General features: G+C 35.6%; 1 protein-coding gene and 1 long non-coding RNA gene across 2 annotated transcripts in view; both read right to left on the bottom strand.

The window, feature by feature from the left end:
• LOC109024150 (uncharacterized) overlaps positions 1-13,583 on the bottom strand; it is a 35,813-nt gene extending 22,230 nt beyond the window's left edge. The window contains exon 1 of the long non-coding RNA XR_010131940.1: positions 13,406-13,583. This is a non-coding gene — a long non-coding RNA (uncharacterized lncRNA). The remainder of the gene's footprint in view (positions 1-13,405) is intronic.
• A 2,490-nt stretch (positions 13,584-16,073) lies between these two features.
• The window catches only part of LOC101128828 (cyclin-Y-like protein 2), a 67,160-nt gene continuing 60,050 nt past the window's right edge, over positions 16,074-23,183 (bottom strand). Inside the window, exons 8-9 of the mRNA XM_063701184.1 lie at positions 18,359-18,521; positions 16,074-17,289 (exon numbers count right to left, since the gene is read on the bottom strand). Of these exons, the coding sequence (XP_063557254.1) occupies positions 17,179-17,289; positions 18,359-18,521 (274 nt within the window). The 3' untranslated portion in view covers positions 16,074-17,178. The remainder of the gene's footprint in view (positions 17,290-18,358; positions 18,522-23,183) is intronic.

The following is a 23,183-nucleotide window of genomic DNA, read 5'->3' as shown; positions in this document are numbered from 1 at the left end:
CCATTCTCCACAGTGCATCCAGAATCATCTTTTTAAAATACACATTCCGTTAAGTCACTTTCCTGCTTAAAATCCTCTGATGACTTCTCATTCAAATGAGACTAAAATCCAAATTCCTTACCAAGGCCTGTTTGGCCCTAAAAGACTTGTTCCCAATCTCCTCCTCTACCTCATCTCATGTGACTGAAACCCAGCCACGATGGCCTTTATTTTGTTTTTCAAACACATCAAGCTCCTTCTGACCCTATGGCTTTGTTCTTGTGGTCCCTGTCACCTGGAATATACTCTCTCATACTTTCCTCATAGCTGAATTCTCAACCTTCTGTCCCAGCTAAAATGCCACCTCCTCAAAGAGTTCTTCTCCATCTCAATTAGTTTTTAACCTGGGTAACTCTGATAAATTGTTTTGTGACATTCAAAAATGTAACCATAGTGGCTCTAAATAATTGAAAGTCAGCTATGCAAAAATAGAGATTTTGTCTTTCCTTGTCAACAGCAGTTTTTTGAGGTCTTAGAAAGAGTTCCATATTCCATATTCAGTTAGTATTTGTTAGATAAGTGGCTGGAGGCTGACTGGATGGCTAAATGGTGATTGGACAAACAATGGTGATTGTCTACGCAATGTAGTTCCTACACGCTACTGAAAGCAGCCACCCTCAACCAGAAGCACTGGACTTAGGAAAGTTTGAAACCAAAGAATCTCCAGCTCTTAGAGCCACAGAGCACTTGGCAAGAAACAGGCTTCTCAGCAGACTACCATCAAGTGTAGAAGCAGACAATTCAGGTGAGAGCCAGCACCTTCCATTGCAATGACATTAAATCTGCTGGTAGGTGCTGCAATAAACATATGTGTGCATGTGTCTTTATAGGAGCATGATTCATAATCCTTTGGGTATATACCCAGTAATGGGATGGCTAGGTCAAATAGTATTTCTAGTTCTAGATCCTTGAGGAATCCCCACACTGTCTTCCACAATGGTTGAACTAGTTTACAGTCCCACCAACAGCGTAAAAGTGTTCCTATTTCTCCACATCCTCTCTAGCACCTGTTGTTTCCTGACTTTTTAATGATCGCCATTCTAACTGGTGTGAAATGGTACCCTAGAACTTAAAGTATAAAAAAAAATCTGCTGTTAGGAACAAGTGCAAGGCATCTTAGTTACTCATATCTACTTGCGTTGAGATGATGACTAACTTCCAAATTGCCATGTTAGGCAACATGTCTTATTTTCCTTCACATGGGATGGGTGATGTGCTGATGGCATGACAACTGCTACCAGCCAAAACCTTTGCATTTTGCTAAACTAAGCTTCATAAATGAAGGAGAAATGCTAAGAAAAGCAAATGCTAAGGGAATTTGTCACCATTAGACTGGACTTACAAGAAATACTAAAAAGAGTTCTAAAGATAAATATGAAAGAACAAAATTTGCCATCATAAAAGCACACGTAAGTAAAAAGTTCACAGATCCTATAAAGCAATTCTACAACTGTTGCTACAAAACAACCAGGTAACATTACAACAACAATAGAATCTCACATATCAATATTACCTTTTAATGTAAATGGCCTAAGTGTTCCAATTAAAATATACAGAGTGGCAAATTGTATAGAAAAAGTAAGATTCAAACATTTGCTGCATACAAGAGATGCATCTTAGGGGTAAAGACAACCAAGCCTCAAAGAAAACTGATGGGAAAAGATATACCATACAAATGGAAAACCAAAATGAGCAGAAATAGCCATACTTATATGACATAAAACAGACTTTAAATCAACAGCAGTAAAAAAAGACAAAGGAGATTATTATATAATGATAAAGGGCTCAATTCAACAATAAGATATAACTATCTAAATATGAACCCAATACTGAAACATTCATATTTATTAAACAAATGCTGATAGAAAAGAGATAGACAGTAATACAATAAGAGACTAACGCCCTTCTGACAACACTGACAACAGAATATCTCAAATTAACAACATAATGTTGCACTGCAATGAGTTTAAAAAACAAAAACAAACAAAGCCTAAACCTAGCGGATGAAAAGAAAGAACAAAGATCAGAGCAAAACCAATGGGATTGAGAACAAAAAACAGGCAAAAAAATCAATACAGAAACATTAGAGTTAAATTAGACTTCAGACCAAATGAACCCAACAGACATTTAGAGAACATTTTACACAATGGTAGAATACACACTTTCCTCATCTGCATGTTAAAAATTCTCCAAAATAAACCATATGTTTGGACATAAAGCAAATCTGAATAAATTAATTTTTAAAAATCAAGTTTCTTGGACCACCGTGGAATAATATTAAAAATCAATACCAAGAGAAACTTTCAAACATATGCAAATACATGGAAACTGAACAATCTGCTCCTAAAGAACCTCTAGTTACCTGACAAAACCAAGGCATAAATTTTGAAAACAATTTTCAAACAAAGAAAATGGAGACACAACATACCAAAACCTTTGGGATACAGCAAAAACAGTGGAGAAAAGTTTATAGTGTCAAATGCCTACATAAAAAATAGAAAAATATCTCAAATTAACAAGATAATGTTGCACTGCTACAAATTTAAAAAACAAAAAAAACTAAGCCTAAACCTAGCGGATAAAAAGAAAGAACAAAGATCAGAGCAAAACCAATGGGATTGAGAACAAAAAAAGATAAAAGGATCAACAAAATGACAAGTTTGTTTCTTGAAAAGATAAACAAAATTGATAGATTGCTAGCTACACTAAACAAGAAAGAGAAAATTCAAATAAACACAACCAGGAAAGATAAAGGTGACAATACACCTGATACCACAGAAATACACAAGATCACTAAAGACTACTGTGAGCATCTCTAAGCACACAAACTAGGAAACCTAAAGGCAGTGAATAAATTCTGGAAGCATACAACCTCAAAAATAAACCAGGAAGAAACAAATCCTAAACAGACCAATAACATTTAATGAAATTTAATCAGTAGAAAAAAAATCTCCCAACAACAAAAAACAAGACCAGGCAGATTCATAAATTTTGCCAGATATACAGAGAAGAGCTGAAACTATTTTGCAGAACTATTCCAGAAAATTGAGGAAGAGAGATTCTTCCTCAACTCATTCTATGCAACCAGTATTGCTGTAATGTCAACATCAGGCAAGAACACAACAACAAAAACTACAGACCAGTATCTTTGATGAACAAAAATCCAAAGATCCTCAACAAAATTAGCAAACCAAATTCAACAGCACAGCAAAAATATGATATATTATAATCAAATGGGTTTTATCTCAGGGATTCAAGATGGCTTACCATATCCAAATCAATAAATGTGATTCACCACATAAACAAAATTAAAAACAAAATCATATGATTATCCCAATAGCTGCAGAAAAAGTATTTGATAAAATCTAATACCCCTTCATGATTAAAAATAATCTTAACAAATTAGCATAGAAGAAATACATCTCCAAATAATAAAAGACACATATAGCAAACCATAGCCAACATCATACTGAATGGGAATAAGGTGAAAGAATTTCTGTGAAGAGCTGGAACTGGTCAAGAATGCACACTCTCAACCGTTCTATTTAACTTAGTATGTCAATTCCTGACCAGAGCAATTAGGCAATAAAAAGAATTAAACAGCAAAAAACTGGAAAGGAAGAAGTAAAATTTTCTCTGTTTGCAGATGTCATAATAATAAACATAGAAAAATGTTACAACTCCACCAAAAACAAGACTAATAAATAAGTTCAATAAACTTACAGTATAATCACATAAAACATTAATGTAAACATGATTAACAAACATAACTTGTTTTTCTATACACAAATAACAAACTATCCAAAATAAATTAAGAAAACAATCCAAAGACAACAGCATCAGAAAGAATACATATGAATAAATTTATCCAAGGAGGTGAAAGATTTGTACATTGAAAACTATAAAACATAGATAAAAATCTTAAGAAAAACATAAATAAGTGGTGTGTATCTTATGTTTACAAATTTGAAAACTTGTTAGTGTTAAAATGTCTATACCACCCAAAGTGATCTACAGATTGAATCTAATCTTTACCAAAATTCCAATGGAATTTTTCACAAATATAGAAAAACAATCTTTGTATGAGGTCACAAAAGACTCCAAATAGGGCAAACTTGAGGAAGAGAAGAAAGCAGAAGGCAGCACACTTCGTGATTTCAAGCTTTACTATAAGGTTATAGTTAACAAAACGGTATGCCACTGGAATTTTAAAAAGACACAAAGACCAATGGAACAGAATAGAGAACCCAGAATACAGAGTCATCTGCAAACAGAAATAATTTGACTTCCCCTTTTTCAGTTTGGATGCCTTTTATTTATTTCTCTTGATGACTGCTCTAGCTTAGACTTCTAGCACTATGTTAAAAAGAAGTTGTGAGAGTATGAATTCTTGTTCCAGTTATCAAAAGAAATAATTTGAGCTTTTGCCCATCAGTACGATGTTAGTTGTGGGTTTGCCATAGAAAGTTCTTATTAGTTTGAGTCATATTTCTTTGACGCCTAGTTTGTTGAGGGTTTTTATCATAAGGGATGTTGAAATTTATCAAAAGTTCTTGCTGCATCTATCAAAACGATCATTTTTTTTGTTTTTAATTCTGTTTATGTGGCAAATTCTGTTTATTTATTTGCATATGTTGAGCCAGTCCTGTATCCAAGATATAAAGCCTACATAATCATGGTGAATTAACTTTTGAATTTGGTGCTGGATTTTGTTTGCTAGTATTTTGTTGAGGATTTTTGCATCTATGTTAATCAGAACATTGAATTTTATGTGTGTGTGTGTGTGTATGTCTTTGGCAGATTTTTATTACCAAAATGATGCTGGCTTCATAGAATAAGAATGATTTGAGTAAACTGGGTAGAGTTGGTCAAATGTGATGGGAGAAAGACCACGACAACAAACAAACCCAACAATATGATTACTGAGCACTCTAATGGTAAGGAGAAATTAAGGCCAGCTGGTTGTTAATCTTTTCCTAGAAGCAGGAAGAAACAACCCACCTTCTTTGTTGAAAGCGAGCTGAAATTCCAGGAAGGAGTTGCCTCCACTTTTTTGTCACAGAAGCAGAAAACTTGTCTTCCTTTTTTGGAAGCAAGTAAAACTCCAGGAAAGAAGCTGTACAGCAAAATAAACTTCAGATCTTGACCAAATTTTGGGAAATCAAAAATTCTCTGGAGTGGGGAGTTCCCAGGCCTCAGAAATTGTCCTATTGGTTTACGCCATAAAGATAGCTCAAACTGGTACCAAGCATTGATAGATTTGTCAAAGGTCAGTGACACCTCCACTCAGAATCCTCTATGGTTACCAACTTGTAAACCAAAAAGTATCTGAGACAGGTCTCAATCAATTAAGAAACTTTATTTTGCCAAAGTTAAGGATGCACACCACAGAGCCTCTCTCATTGCTAGCACAGCAGTCTGAGATCCAACTGCAAGGCGGCAGCGAGCCTGGGGGAGGGGCACCTGCCATTGCTGAGGCTTGAGTAGGTAAACAAAGCTGCCCGGGAGCTTGAACTGCATGTAGCCCACCACAGCTCAAGGAGGCCTGCCTGCCTCTGTAGACTCCACCTATGGGGGCAGGGCATAGCCGAACAAAAGGCAGCAGAAACCTCTGCAGACTTAAAGGATGCATCCATGAAACAACTTCAGGAAGGCCTGATAAACAGTCTCGCTCTGTCACCCAGGCTTGAGTGTAGTTGTGCCATCTCGGTTCACTGCAAGCTCCGCCTCCCGGGTTCACGCCATTCTCCTGCTTCATCCTCCTGAGTAGCTGGCTACAGGCGCCTGCCACCACACCTGGCTATTTTTTGTATTTTTAGTAGAGACGGGGGTTTCACCGTGTTAGCCAGGATGGTCTCGATTTCCTGACCTCATAATCCGCCTGCCTCGGCCTCCCAAAGTGCTGGGATTACAGGCGTGAGCCACTGTGCCGGGCCATAGCTTGCTTTTATACATTCAAGGGAGGCATAATACATCCATCAATACATGTAAGATTAACATTGATTCAATCTGGAAGAATGGGATGAGTCAAAGTGGTGGGGGAGGGGGTGCTTTTAGGTCCTAGGTAGATTTAAAAATTTTCTGATTGGCAATTTGTTGAAAGAGGTATTATTAGTAGTAAGGAATGTCTGAGTTCTAATAAGGGATTGCAGAGACCAAGGTTTTATTAGGCAGAGGAAGCCTCAATAAGCAGGCCTCAGAGAGAATACATTGTAAATGTTTCTTATCAGACTTAAGGTCTGTGTTTATGTTAATGCTTCAAAGGTAGTGTAGTGCTACCTCTAGCACTACACTGTTTCTTTCCTTCTGAGAAAGCCTGTGTTTTGATGAACACACACATACACACACACACACACAGAGAGAACTTCTTTGCTATTAGATAATTTGGTTTGCTTTACTAAACTGTTCAACCATTCCTTCATTCATATTTGAAAGCCTGTATAATGATACACACACACACACACATAGACACAAACAGAGGTTTCTTTGCTATTAGAATTTTTTAAAAAATTTGTTTAAGCATTCATTCATGAAGGATTTGAGGTCATTACTGGACAAAAGAGTGGCAGTGCATCAGCAAGCAAAATACCAATGACCAAGATTGAGTGAGTGCTAAATTTAGAAAGATAAAATTGCTACTGCAATTAACATTTGAGAAAACCTACCTGGAAAAGCACCTGGAGTCTAGGCATTTGGATTTAATTTACACCAAAATTGGAAAAGTAATGTTTAAGCCTAGGTCAATTTTTACTTCATGGATATTGAGTAGATAAATCTATACTTTCCACAGGCAATTTGAACATTTGTTATGGGGAACAGTGGGGGTTGAGGGAGAAAGTTAGTACTATAGTTATAAGGACTCTCAAAAGCTCTTAACATTTATATATATATATAGTATATATATATAGTGTATATATATATAGTATATATATATAGTGTGTATATATATAGTATATATATATAGTGTGTATATATATAGTATATATATATAGTGTATATATATAGTATATATATAGTGTATATATATAGTATATATATATAGTGTATATATATAGTATATATATAGTGTATATATATAGTATATATATAGTGTATATATATAGTATATATATATAGTGTATATATATAGTATATATATAGTGTATATATATAGTATATATATAGTGTATATATATAGTATATATATAGTGTATATATATAGTATATATATAGTGTATATATATAGTATATATATAGTGTATATATATAGTATATATATATAGTGTATATATATACTATATATATAGTGTATATATATACTATATATATAGTGTATATATATACTATATATATATTGTGTATATATATAGTATATATATATTGTGTATATATATAGTATATATATTGTGTATATATATATAGTATATATATTGTGTATATATAGTATATATATTGTGTATATATAGTATATATATATTGTGTATATATAGTGTATATATATTGTGTATATATATAGTATATATATTGTGTATATATATAGTATATATATTGTGTATATATAGTATATATATGTATATATAGTATATATAGTATATATATTGTGTATATATATTGTGTATATATAGTGTATATATATAGTGTATGTGTATATTATATATAGTGTATATATATTATATATATAGTGTATATATATTATATATAGTGTATATATATTATATATATAGTGTATATATATTATATATAGTGTATATATATTATATATAGTGTATATATATTATATATAGTGTATATATATAATATATATAGTGTGTATATATATAATATATATAGTGTGTATATATATAATATATATAGTGTGTATATATATAATATATATAGTGTATATATTATATATATAGTGTATATATTATATATATAGTGTATATATATATTGTATATATATAGTGTATGTGTGTATATATATATATATATATAGTAAAATAAAAGGTTATGGGGTGGTACAGCAACAGCTTTACAGCTAGCTTTGTAAAGTGGGGACAGACTTAGACATAGTGGAGTTTCATATGGACAGCTTGAGGGCTGTCACTTTCACAGCGTGATTTTCAGCAATGTCTCACTTCGTAGACAAGGAGATGAGAATTCAAATAGGTTATCTAAAGAAAGTAATGGGAACTCTCAGTGAATCAGTTGACCAGATTTTCAGGAGTCTTTTTTTTTTTTTTAATTTCACCCATTGTAATCGGGAACCTGTTCTAAAAATACTTTTTAATCATCCTCTTATTTTTCTTCCTTTTCTCCCTCTCACCCCTCTATTCCTTCCCTCTCTAGAGTACCCTCCAAGCTTATCTAATTATGTTCTTGCTTAAGAAATGTCAGAAGGTAATCTTAGAACAAGTAAGGCATGGAGTCCCTGTGAAATTCTCCTGCTTAGGGGGAGTCACAATTAGTCCACCACATTAAGGCCAAAGTCAAGATAACACCACCCAGGCCTCCAGTTGGGTGATTACCCGACAGCCATCGCAACAAAGACACAGATGCTGCACTCCACACGGCTCCCACATGTCTCCCATAGCAAGTTTTTCTTTAAAAACCCTATGGTAATATTTAAAAATCTGTGATGGTATTTTAGAAAGCTAGTTTGCCATCCTTGGGGTTTGCTGGCTCTGATTAAACCTGCTTTTCCTTCCACCAACCCTCACTTCTCATGTCTGGCTTTTAAGTGGTAAACAGCTGAACCTGAGTCTGGCACAACCTCATATTTTGAAGTTAACTGGGAATTAACTGAAATTAACTGGAAATATTTTTTCTTGGTGCCTTATTGGTATGTGTTTGCAAACTTTTGTCATATTTTCACGTGATCATTGCCAGTGAACTGGTCCTGGGTGTGTGGTGTAACTGATGCATGTACAAGCTTTAAATAACATGCCCACGGCACTATTTCAAAGTTAGCATTCTTTAGGCTGTTTTGTCTTGTTTTGTCACACACCAAACCTCAATAACAGCATCCATGACCTGCACTTTCCAGTAGAGAATGGAAACCTTAGAGATAGGACATGCAGTTGCATTTTAATAAAACGGTTATTCTTGCCAAAGGAGCTTCTTTCACTTTTGTGCTCTACAGAAAGACCAAAGGGAGTAGCAGACACAGAACTTTGAATAACTGCTTTCTAACCCAAATGTGTCCAATGAGACAGAAAACAGCACTCATCTTAGCAGGTGTGAGGGAAAGTGGCTGAGAGATGCCTGCCTCTTCTGCATGACCCCTTTTTTCTCCAAAACCCAATCAAGTCATCCTGGAAAAGAAATCTTAACTGCATTAAGGGGAAATGGTTTTGTATGAACAGACTACCAAGACATTACAGAAGCATGAGGGTAGGCAGGTGGGAAGTAACTCACCTGACTCAAAACTCCCAAAAGTTTCTAGTAGCTTGATGACAATTACAATATTTATTTTAGCCAGATTAATGTTCATCTGTGGTATATCATTTTACAACAATGTGACTTCATAGCCTAAGCAACATAGCGAAACCCTGTCTCTACTAAAAATAAAAAAAATTAGCTGGGCATGGTGGTGTGCACCTGTAGTCAAAACTACTTGGGAGGCTGAGATAAGAGGATTGTTTGACCCTGGGAGGTCAAGGCTGCAGTGAGCCATGATCATGCCACTGCACTCCAGCCTGGGAGACAGAGCAAGACCCTGTCTCAAAAACAAAACAAAATAAAACAAAACCATAAAACAATATGACTTCATGTTTGTAAAAACTGAATGTATAGTATATATGCTTCGTAGATGGGTGTGTATCTACAGAGTATATATGATATAGATGAACTATTTAGTGACTTTTGATATGAGGTTGGTACAGGTGGATTTATTAGTGAGCCAAATGAAGCACATACCAAGTCAACGGTTCAAGTCCAGGCATTCAATGCTCTTTATGATTTCTATACATGTATCGTACCCATCCCATGCAGTGTAGTCACTGTCATGCTAACTCCAGAACTTACATGTCAGAGCCAGTGATGTATTTGTAGATAATCAACTTTGAACACTTAAATTTTTACTGGCAGATGATAATTATAAATCTGAATACTAACAATAACAACAACAACAAAACCCAGAGCATCTTGATTAGGAATTTTTTGTTTTGTTCCTCGGAGTTAGTAGAATGACTATGTGGTTATGTTAGTCTCAAAATGTTTAATTAGTTGATACTGTTATTGCAAAAATTTTTGTATGTATTCTGTTTGTAGCAAGGAAAAAATAACAGTTTGAGCTTTTTTAAAAATCAAATAGAAAGACTAGTTATGACAAAAAGTGTTTTTGTTCCTTTATTCTCAATTAATATAGATTAATTTTAAAATGCATTAAAGCAATAGTGAAGAAAATAAAAAGATGCCATGGAAGTCTTTTTCTCTTCATGTTTCTATGAAGAAATACACTGCTTTTTAAGAATATCTGGGGAGAGATGTAGATTTTAACTTTGTAATCATATTTTTCAGATGTACTTAAATATAAGCAGAAAAATTTTATAAACAAGTAAAATTAAGCAAATTCTAATCACCAGAAGCAGAACTAATTAAGACATGTTTTAATCGAAAATACTTCCTAGGTTTCTCCTGCCAATCTTAATTATTCACTTGAAGAAATAAAGAGAGACATGAAAAAAAGTTATTTCCTGAGATTGCCTTCTATTTTATGAGCCCTTCATTTACACTGAAATCATCTGAATAGACATGGTGCTCTTTTGTGTGTCTGGCTGGAGGACAGAAACTTCTACAACTTTTTAATTCAGCAGTTGTATCCATAATTTGCTGTCAACCTCTAAAGTCAGGGAGCCCAGATGAGAACGTAGAAACTGATTGAAAGTTGGTTTCTCCCTTAAAATCTAGAAGGATGCTTAGTGAGCCTGAGAGTACTGTCAGACCACCTTCTGCTGATTTGCTTTGGCAAAATAAAGATTAGCCACCAATCTACCAAATGCCACCTCATTTTAATGCCTGGTATATCCACATTCTCCATCAATGATCCCAGACATAAGTGTGTGGGAGACACAACTTTGTGAGTAATTAGGAGATTAAAATGTTTGGGGGAGGCAACATAAATCCAGGAAGAGGTGAATTAGCAATATGGGAGCATGGAATTCTATGTCAAGGTGGGTGACATGGGTGGGTGCTGTCAACTTCATTCAGTTGGTACATAAGGCAGTTGGGAGAGGCAGATTAGAAAATATAATAGTTGAGCTGAATCCTAAGAGAAGAGCAACTGTCCCTTCCGTGTTCGGGACTTTAGAGTCAGCACATCTTCCCCATGCTTTCTCATTGCTCATTCATCCCCAGTGGAAAAGCAGGGGAGGCAAAGTCCATATGCTGAAGCAGAAAGACTGTTTGTTGGACTTAGAAAGTTAAAGAAATAGGTAGGCCTAGGATAATATTATTGGCAATAATGCTGCTTTTAGCACTTTACCTACAGAGCTTTTTAGCTCACCGTGGATAGAAATAGGGTTGATGGAGAGTGGTTACGAACATAGACTTGGGAGCCAGGCTGATTGGGAATTCAAGTCCCAGCTCCACCTTTTCTGAGCAGTGTGATCCTGGACGCCTCAGCTCCTACTATTTCAGCTTTTTCATCAGGGAAAAAACAGATAATAATAGTACTTACATCATAGAATTCAGAAGGTTTAACAGATTAACTCAGGTTAAGTTAGGTAGGTGAAACAAGGGAGAAGCAACTGTTCAGACATGGAATTAAAGGTAATTGACAAGAGGAGGATTTAAAATTCGAGGCTGTATAAGAATCATTTAGGTTGCCTCTTAAAAATTTAGATTCCCAGGCCTCAGCCCCAGGCATTGAGACTCAGTAGTTCTGGGGCCCAAGAGGCCATTTTATAAAAGTAAATTTACAAAAAGTGGCCAAAATAACTCAGAGTTTCTGAATACCATTGCCAGTTTTCCCCTAATGCGAACATCTTATTAACATGGCACATTTGTTAAAGTCAGTGTTGACACATTACTATTAACTCCAGACGTCATCAGATTTCCCACTCAAGTTCTTTATCTGTTCCAGGATCAAATCCAGGATACCACACTGGACTTAGAAAATCTTCATTTTTCATAGGCTCTTTCAGTGGAAGAGAGGCAGGGGAGTTGAGGACCACATTTTGAGAAAACACTCAGACATTCAGAGAACCAAACCAAAATTGCTACCTCCCCAAGTTGGGGAGGTAAGTGCAATTTTAAGGAAGATAATTGATGGAGCAGGTGTAAATAAAAGGTTAATTTTAGAGTTAGAAGTGGAATGCTTTCCATTAGATGGGAGGGGGTTACCTTCAGAACAAGGAATTTAATGCCAGAGGAAATAGTAGGTTTTGGAAGGTGGGGGTGCAACCTCAACCTCAGTCTAGATTGAGAATACGTGACGAGGGTTGTGAGTAGGTCGGGAGAATAGGTAAGTGCAGCAAGTTGGGAAGAGCTGCTTTGGAGAACACAGGATTCACATAAGTGATGAAAGGGAGTTACAAGGGGTCAGTTAGTCTGTAAGCCACATACAGCCTCCATGCTCTGGAACCTGGTGCTAATAATGCTTTGGCAGTGGGTCATAATGACCAACATCAAACATTGCAGAAAAAGCAAGGATAACGCTGGAAGAATGTTGTTTAAAGAGGGTCCTAAGGGTCTTGGGTGAAACAGCTGGTGAAAGAGAAGGTGGAAAAACACTTGAAGCTCTACCTGTGGAAGAGTCAGTTATCACACTGAGGAGACACAGGAGCCACCAGCTCGGGCTGACAGGTAAGAGTCTGTAGAATAGACAAGGTGGAGAAGACAAAGCGATTTTTCTTACAAGAAGGTAGCAGCCTAATTTGAGAATCAGTGGAGGTCTTTTGAAGAAGATACTACTGGTATTTTATTAAAGACCTTAAATTCTGGTACTATCACTGAATTTTCCTAATCACATTGAAATTGCTTAGCTCCCTTACAGCAGTTGTAAGAATCACCTAACCTGTTCCTCTTTAAAGAATATTAACGTTATTTCATTGGACTCAAGATTCTCGTAATTTTTATTCTATTTCACTTTCCCAGTTAGTTTTTCTTCTTGTACCCTGGAGATCCTAAACCACAAGCTGATATTCTTAAAATTTATTTCACATTAAGTGCATGTTCTGACACTTGCTGAACACATTTAAAATAGTTGAATGGAAATTGCCTTAGAAACTTGTGTTATAGGGGTGCAGACTTCACTGAAGGGCTCCTACATCTTTTGCCTTGCCTGCTGGCACAATGTCAGGCCCAATCAGGTCTGGAAGTGGCTGTTGAGTAGATTTAAGTTTAATCCTTAACTTGATAGATTCTGGGCGTACTCTACAGATCCTGCGTAGAAACTAGCACTTACCTGGGAGATTTCTCTGCCATCTCTGAAATGATTTTCCAAGTAGTTTCATACTCAACAATGCTGTGTGAAGGAAGAGTCAGGCCACAGTCATCTTAAATGTGCTTAGGGAGAAGCCTTTGCTGATGAAAAATTCAAGCTAACTTGCATACTGCAGCTAAACTAGTTTCCAGAAACACCGCATGAGCTGAATACAGAACAAAGAATGATTTGATTTTTGGTTAAAATTGGCTTTGGCATTTTTTTTTAAAATCAAGAAACAGAGTATTTAGAAATGTAAAAAAACTAGGTCAAAAATGAACCTTGAATTGTGATAAAATTGGGATTTAGTGTTGTTGGATTTTAATAACATGTGGGCATATAGGTTACATAAAGAGGAAATGTGAAGGAAAGGGCCAGGATAAGATTTCTCCAGAAACACTGAGCTCTAAGCAGTCACCTTAGGGTGAACCACATGAAATTGCCATTAGACAACCATTTTTGACTTATAAGAATGGCAATTTCACTTGGTTCAAATGTATATTTCAAATCTTTGTCTTTTCCTTGTAATGATGTAAAAGTTCAGTTCACAATATACTGGAGTTAAAATTTCACTGGTGGCTATATTACAACAGTTGAAATATTTCCTAGGTATCAAACTCTAAGAAAACTGCCATAGTTGCCGTTGTACCAGCAGCTTGGTTTCCATGCTCAGCATGGATGATAAGCCACACATGCAGACTCTTTTAGATAGTTCACAGTTACAGCTACTTTGGCTGAGGTTCACACTGCCAGGTTCTGGGGATGCTACTCCCTGCCACCTCACATTCTCACATAACATTTGTCAGAAAACCTACCCACTTTCAGTGACATTTATATTCTTATCCTAAGTTGACCCAATTTCCCAATTATCAAAATGACTGTGTTGCCTTCTAGAATTCAAGCCAAAGGGGAGAGCAATGTTACTGATTTTTATTCTACTGACTTACTCCTGAAGTCACAAATTCATGTCCAGTGCTTCTCTCCCAAACTGTTTTTTGAACCTTTGACCACTCATATATGTCAGGATTTCTGCTTATTGTCATATTATATGCTGCAAACTTTCTTATAAACAGTAATTTATAAATATTTTCTTTTAAGTTAAATGAGATCATTGATTTTAGTCAGCACTTTATCAAGATAAGGTGATAAGTTATTTAAAGATTTTACCTTAGGTACTAAAGAATTAAAGATTTAGTGAGAATCACTGAAGCTGAGTGGCTAGACTCTTAGTTCTAAAAAGCAACCTAACTGATTTGATATATTTTTAACTAAAATGTAAGCTTGAAAACAGTGTGCGAAAGTCAAATTATGTGGTTTGTCACCCTCTGTACAGCAACGCTAATTCTACTTTTTGTACTTCCAATTTTTTTTCTGTGTAACTGAATACCTCAAACACCTCTTGTTCTAATTCTGTATTATTTCTGGAAATCCTTTCTCTTTTTATATTTACATAATTTTATATCCTAATAACACATTATGCTTTTTTCTCACAGGCACAATAACCATTTATTCAAAGATGCCATCTAATGCACTGTGCCACTAAGTACTGTGGCTGGACAGTGATTTTAAGTGTAAGAAATTATCTTCACTTTGAAAAGAGCTTAAGAGAGAGAAAACAAGTATTACATCTTAAACAGAGGCATGAATCAAACCAACTTATGAACGGTGAAAGCAAGTTATCAAAATGTCTTCGGACATATCAAGACTGACTTAAACCATGTAAGTCAGGCAGATATGTAACATAATGTAAATACAAGTGTTATGAACACATTGGTCACATTTTAATTAAAACAGTTTATCAGGTTTTATTTTAATGTAAACATGAGAAATAAAAACCACATAAATTATAGATACCATTTATCATTTGAAAATAAAACTGCAATAAATACTTAAATCTCCAAGCTCTAAACTCCATAAACAATAATTTTTGATGAAGTAAGATTTCTAAGGTTTATGGAAGTTCTTTTTTGTAAACAGCAGGACATGAAATGTAATACCTGTAGCCAGGCTAACAGGTGGGATAATAAAATGTTTAATCACCTGCTACTATTAGGGTCCAATTCCTTCTAATCTGTTACACGTAAATTAACACTGATCATATTCTTCCTTTACCACATGTAGGGAAAATAATTTTAGGTGATCAACGTAGATAAGAGCCCTGCTAAGAACTACTTTAAAAGAGAAGAGGGCACTTTATAAAAATAAAAGAATTCCAAAAGTCTTAGTGTAATTTTAAGCTTTGATACTTGTAAAAGTATCAATGATACAAACATTTACAAAACATCATTGGAAAGTTTATTATATTGCTTATACATGTATCTAGTTTTGCAATTCTTTAAAGGCATAGGGTCTCACTATGTTGCCAAGGCTGGAGTGCAATGGCTATTTACAGGCACAATCATAGAGCACTGCTGCCTCCAATGCTAGACCTCAAGTGATTCTCCGACTTAAGACTCATGAGTAGCTGGAACTACAGGCATGCCCAACTCCTAAATATTAAGCTTTTAATTTTTTGTTTCAGTATTTCTTGGAGACAGCAGATATTGACTGGAACAAAAAGTTAAAAGCTTAATATTTAATTTTTGCAAAATAAAACCAGAGGCGGTGGTACTACACCTGTAGTCCTAGCTACTTGATAGGCTGACATGGGAGGACTGCTTGAGGCCAGAATTTCCAGGCTGTGGAGTCGTGATTGTGCCTCTGAATAGCCATTGCACTCTAGCCTGGGCAACATAGTAAGACCCATCTTTTATAAAAAAGAAAAAATAAATACTATGAAACTTTTGAATGGTATTTTATAAAGGTTTATAGCATATATACATAAGCTGCAGTGCACTGGAGGGTCTAAGAACACTACATTAAAGCTAGAATCTGCCCTGAAAGTTTCAGATCACATCACATATTATTATTTTTATATCACCACTGGATCGTCATGTGGTTTGGCATTATGAAAATATCTCTCAATACATTTATTGAACAAATAAGAAAATTTATCAGCAAATAAAAAATAAGTAAATAAATAAATAAAATTCACACACACACAAAAGGATCATTATAGTTTATAAGAAACATACCATGGACCCTAATACAAGTAGGTAACCAATAACTAATAGTTTTTCTTTTGTGACCCCAAACATGCTAAAATGCTAAGAAGTAATCCTTACAAAAGATATGAATGGCAAATGTCCTCCATCAGCTTTTGTTTAAAATGATTGCCAGTGACGAGCAGCTCCGATAGTAAAAGTAGGCAGGTAGAACCCTTCAACACCTGAAAATGAGCGGTCTGCTTCTAGTGGCTTCATGAGTTGTTACAGTCCCATGTTTTAATAGTAATACTGCATTTATTTTAAATGCGTCTGCAGCAATATTGGGGGAAAACAAAAATAGAAAAGAAACAGAAAATTATGTCTAAAATCTAAAAATTTAAACTATTGTTTTAAAACCCTTACATAGTTCACAGCTATTAGTCCACACACAAAAAAAGATATCTATGTGTGGGCAAGAAGTCTTCACTTTGGAGTAGTTTTTATACCTGTTTACGTTTAAAAAGACAGAAGAGTGTACGAGAGTTGTTGCACTGCAAAGATCCCATTTTTTTCCTGTGGAGTGCAATCCTAGTTGTCCACAAGCCTCTCAACTTTGAGATCTTTCTTCTTTTGAAAATACTAACTTTTCTAGTTGTTGAGCAGGAGAGGTAATATTTTCCGGTCTTTTTTGATGAGGGGTTCAGATGATATAGCCCCTCATTTCTTCCTTCAAGAGATAATGGCTTTAGAGCGCTGAAGATTAATGAAATTATCAGTGCTGAAGGACCTTCTCATGGTAGCACTATAAAAGATTTTGGTGTCTTCCATCCTTGAAATAGCCTAAGAAAGTAAATGAAACAGAAAAGAGGTACAATTTTAAAAAGGGCTCCAACCTTTTAACAAGCACCATTGATGATAAGCCACACATGCAGACGCTCCTTTAGGTAGTTCACAGTTACAGCTACTTTGGCTGAGGTTCGCACTGCCAGGTTCCGGGGATGCTACTCCCTGCCACCTCACTAAGGTAATCTCCTTTAAGGGCTGTGATTAGATTGCTGGAGCAAAGGAAAATTTATAGTTTATTACTCTATTCAGAGTCTACCCAATCTGCAGTAGTTATTATATCCTCAAAGCAAATTTGAATGAAGCAGATGTGTGCTGGAGTGCACTGGAACATCAAAGAGGTCGAACGACTAAAGCAGCAAAAGGCAGAACCTGGCACATTAATTATGGTAGAAGGTATGTTATTCTAAAGTACTTCTAAGGTACCACAGAAAGTACTAATTATAAATATGCATCCATTTCAGTTGTAACTTTGCTCACAACTGAAACCAGAAGTCACAAACCATAAATATTGCTTTGCCCCCCAAAAGTTACCATTTCCAGTAAAACCCATGTACTTCTTGCATCCAGTACCTGAGACGCTCATACCTTATACAGACTAAGTGTAGGTCTCTTGGCTTAAGCACTGAAGCTTTGCCTAACAAACTTATGGAACTGGCTGCACTGTAATACATACAATATAAAATGACATAAATTTGCAAACTAAGTAATAAAAAACAGGCAAAAGTGGTAAGTGCATTACATATGCAGATATCATTTAAAATAGAATTGCAAGAAATTATTCATGTATGCTTACTTGAAAGGGCAAAGATTCAAAAAGAATACCACTAAGACTGAATTAAATTTGGTTAAAAATATTCTGAATTATGGTCACAGAAGAGATCTATAATATTTAAATAATGTGGATTCTTGTATAAACCATAAATGATACAGGAAATAAGCTCTTCAGTATGTAAGTTAATTTTGGAGCTTTTCATTTTTCTCATCACTACTTAATCTAATCTAGTCACAGATGTTGGCTTTGGTGGTTGACAGAAAACCCCCCTTAGTGACTTTATCGCCTTACTTCCAGGTTCTGTGCCCTTTCTTTGTTGAGAAGATAAACTGGCAAATGCAAGCTATTGTCCTTTGCCAAGGATCGAAGATCAAAATAGTACTTGGCATAAACACTTCCAGAAACTTCGACGTTATAGTCAATTAGCTGCAAAAACTGTCTTTCAAGCTCATTCCTGTGGGAGGAGAAACACAAGAAAACCAACATGGGACAATGTTAGTCCGCTGGGCTATCTTCAAAAACATTATTCTGATGTTAAGAAATGTGATAAAGCAATTATAAGTTCTAGTTCTTTAAGAACACATGAAAAAGCACACATTGGAGAGAAACCCTATATATGTAATAAATATGGGAAAGCCTGGAATTTTCTCAGTTCTCTTTGAAAACTTAGAAAAACTCATACTGGGGAAAAAGCATAAATGTAAAACATGTGATAATAAACTTGATTTTCCCACTTGCTTTTAAAGACATTTTAGGATTTAAAATGGAGAAAAACCACAAAATTTTAAGAAACATGGTAAAGCCTTCGGTTTTTGTCATTTCTCTTTGAAAACATAAAAGGGTTCAATGAAGAAAAACCTTATAAATACAAACATATGGTAGTGTTTTACTCATTCCAGTTCCACCTGAAGACAAGAAAAAACTCATTTCTGAGGTAAAACCTATGAATGTACAGAATGTCAGAATGCCTTCAGTTGATATTCACTCAAAGACCCATGATATTACATGCTGTAGATGGACCTTATAAATATAAAAAAGCACCCCGAATTGAAACCCCAGTAGTTTACAAAATACAAGAAAGTTTTCAGTTTTAACATATTTTTCAAAAGCTGTGTGAAAACTCCCACTAGAAAATAATTCTATAAATGTTGCTAAAATGAAAAGTCTGATGCCAACTGATTATTTTATAATCCTCAAAAATGCACATAAATTTTATACAACTTTTAAATATTTTGTGTTTCTCAGTGGTTCCTTGTTACAGAATGTCTCTGCACTTTATATTTTCACTTCTATTGCAAGAAAACATTAGGGTGAGAATTTTGTAGATACCCTTCAAACAATACTACATAAGTTTAGTTCATGTACTAAACATGTAGTGGTTTTTTTCTGTTGTCATTTAATAAAATTCATTTAAAAATATAATTCTGAGCTACTACGATGTCTCTAAATTCTGTTTTGAAACAAATAAAGGCTACCCAGTAGGATTCCTATGCTAATGTCCAAACAAGGCACAGTTGCTTGCAGTCCCTTCTGCATCCAGCACCCTGACTCTGGGATGAGGAGAAAGGTGACCACCTCTTATGCATATGTGCTGCTGACTCGGGGCTCATTCTTGAGAGTTCCCTTAGTGCAGGTGCACAGCTCAGACTCCATGCTCACTCACAAGGCCCCACAATAGTGATCAGATGACAGGAATGATGAATGCCATTTATTAGCTCTGAAGAACTTGCAGACTTTTTCACAAGGATAACAAAAAGAGGCTTACTGAAGTCAAAAAACACCAACAAAAGCCATCACCATGGCAACAAATGGATCCATGGAGAGCCACTGTTATTTCTGAGGAGGAAAAACTCCAAAACAACAAGGATTAGTCTCAAATACATACATAAGCTACATTTGATGGGAAAGGGAATCCCCTCCCTCTGCCTCAGTGCATGAGGTTATGTCAAAGGACATAACACCAGTTTCTACTCACCTTGAAATTATGAAGGTGAGAAACTGTCACTAGACAGGACAGGAATACTCTTTAAACACTGGAAGGCAGAGAGATTAAAGAGAGACATCTTGGCTAGACTAAACTCACTTTATGATATGACTTCTGGCAGGGCACTGGACTTACACACTCAGTGTTTCTCCTGAGCTGGAAATAAAACCCCAAGGTGCTCAGCTTCTGTCACCCACAGACAGAACAGAATGTGGGGGATGAGTTGAAGGCAGTGGGACAGATAAAGGCTGAGAGCAGCCTTCTGTCACATGATCATAGAGCTGCCCTCGCCTATTTTTTTTTTTTTTTAAGAAACAGGGTCTCAGTCTGTCACTTAGGCTAAAGTGCAGTGACATGATCCTAGCTAACACCAGCCTCAAACTCCCGGGCTCAAGCAATCCATTTACCTAAGCCTTTCAAGTCACTGGGACTACAGGCTCATGCCACTGAGCTGGGCTAATTTAAAGGAAAAATTCAATTAAAGACAGGGTCTTTGTTGCCCAAGCTGGTCTCAAACTTCTGTGCTCAAGTAATCCTCTTACCTTGGCCTCCAAAAGTGCTGGAATTACAGGTGTGAGCCAGTGTACCTGGCTTCTTGTTAAATGTTTAAACAAATGAATATAAAATAATATAGAACCACTTTCACTGTAATCCCTATAAAGACTTAATTGTATAAAAACAATCAATACCTGAACAACATATTTAGTTTCTCGGTTTTAAAGTTTTAATATCTTATCCACTGGCTAAGTCAACAAATGTTTGATGTTCTCTGGAAGAGCAGTTAAAATATGAGCAGAGATGTAGTTTTCTCATTTGTTTGACTGAAAACCCATCTGAAACTATTTCCAACATCAATTTCCTGTTCATATGACCATAAGGCTATAGAAATGTAAATCAGACAATGTTTTAATAATCAGCTAATCAGGACTTTTGTATTTATTTCTTTTATATTATCTCACATTTTTCCATGAACACACTTTGACTGTGTAGAAATACAATATTTTATTAAATTATTACACCTATTAATAGAGGTTTAGTTACTGAAGATAAGCATATGCCTACAGGATATGGATCTTCTTAGTTTTTTTTGTTTATTTTTTTTAAATGACTGAACAGCATACCCTTTACAGGCACAGCAAATTTTCTTAAGAGCAGCTGCTCAGTTTAACTGATATTTTGAAGGAAAATATATTCCAACAAGACATGAAGATGTTGAAGAGTTTTAAGAAAAACCCAATAGACACTCATTTTAAATGGTCCAATTTACAGTCAAAACAAGATTATTATGCATAATCAACAGGAGGGAGACAAGGTAAATGTATATTCAAAACTTTGTTTTAATGCTCCAGTTTCCAAAGATCATAAACAAAAGCAGCCTTTTCAGAGCATAGCTTCTGATGCTTCCACATTCACAAACAGCATTGTGTAGAACTGGTTTTCTTACAGCAGGCCTCTGACACCACTGCTCCTGGAACTCACATCTGTGAGAACTTGCACATTCCCTGACCTTGTAACTACAACTAGAGCTCAGCCAGCTTAGTTGCAAGTTTTGAGAATAATTTAGCTGCAATTATATCAAAGCTAAGTGTTCATAATTACAAATTTTGTTTCCTTTGAGAAATCAGTCTGCAGACTGATGACAGTAGTGATCAAAGTCAGTTTAGTGTCTGCAACTTTCAAAGTACTTCTGTTTCAAATTAATTTTCTGCCACATCTTTTGCTAAAATGGCTACTAGCAACATCACCATCATCACTCGTTTACACTATCAGCAAAGTGGTCATTTTCACCAACAGCCATTTCAACAGCAACCAACAGTCACTAGTCTTTTGTTAGTCACAACATCCTCACTTCAGCTGTATATACACAGTGTAGTAATTCTGAATGATAGCTTTTGTGGGGGGAGGGCGGGGGATGAAGTCTCGCTCTGTCACCCAGGCTGGAGCGCAGTGGTGAGATCTTGGCTCACTGCAAGCTCCGCCTCCTGGGTTCACGGCATTCTCTTTCCTCAGCCTCCCAAGTAGCTGGGACTACAGGTGCCCACCACCATGCCCGGCTAATTTTTTGTATTTTTAGTAGAGATGGGATTTGACTGTGTTAGCCAGGATGGTCTCGATCTCCTGACCCCATGATCCGCCTGCCTTGGCCTCCCAAAGTGCTGGGATTACAGGCATAATAAGCCACCGAGCCTGGCCAAATGATAGTCTTTTTTTAAAAAATTGTGCATACATTATAGCTTTATATATTCATAGGGTATATAGGATATTTTGATACAGGCCAACGATGTGTACTAATCCTACCAAGGTAAATGAAGTATCCATCACACATTTATCCTTTGTGTTACAAATAATCTAATTATAATCTTTTCATTATTGTTAAATGTACAATTAAATAATTACTGACTATAGTCACCCTGTTGTGCTATCAAATACTAGATCTTATTCTAAATACATTTTTGTACCCATTAACAATTACTTCTTACTCCCCATCCTCCATACTACCTTTACCAGCCTCTGGTAACAATTCTTCTACTCTCTACCTGCACAAGTAAAATTGTTTCAACATTTAGCTCCCATAAAAAGTGATAACATGGGAAGTTTGTCTTTCTGTGCCTGGGTTATTTCACTTAACATAATGAGTTAATACTCCATTTCATTATACTCCATTTCCATCCATGTTGTTATTGCAAATAACAGAATCTCATTATTTTTTAAGGCTGAATAGTATTCCATTGTGTACATGTACCTTTTCTTTATCCAGTCATCTGTTGATGGACACTCGGGATGCTTCTAAATCTTAGCTATTGTAAATAGTGCTGCAACATACATGAGAGTGCAGGTATCTCTTATCTCTGATATACTGATTTCCTTTCTTTTGTGTATATATCCAGCAGTGGGATTGCTGGATCATATTGTAGCTCTATTTTCAGTTTTGAGGACCCTCCAAACTGTTCTCCATAGGGGTTGTACTAATTTACATTCCCACTAACAGTGTACGAGGGTTCCCTTTTCCCCATATCCTATCCAGTGTTTGTTATTGCGTGCCTTTTGGATAAAAGTAATTCTAAGTGAGGTGAGATGGATCTCTCACTGTAGTGTTGGTTTGAATTTCTCTGATGATTAATAATGTTGAGT

The sequence above is a fragment of the Gorilla gorilla genome, chromosome 20 (genome assembly GCF_029281585.2).
Source record: "Gorilla gorilla gorilla isolate KB3781 chromosome 20, NHGRI_mGorGor1-v2.1_pri, whole genome shotgun sequence".
Classification (NCBI taxonomy): domain Eukaryota; kingdom Metazoa; phylum Chordata; class Mammalia; order Primates; family Hominidae; genus Gorilla; species Gorilla gorilla.
This window is presented reverse-complemented; position numbering and strand designations above follow the sequence as displayed.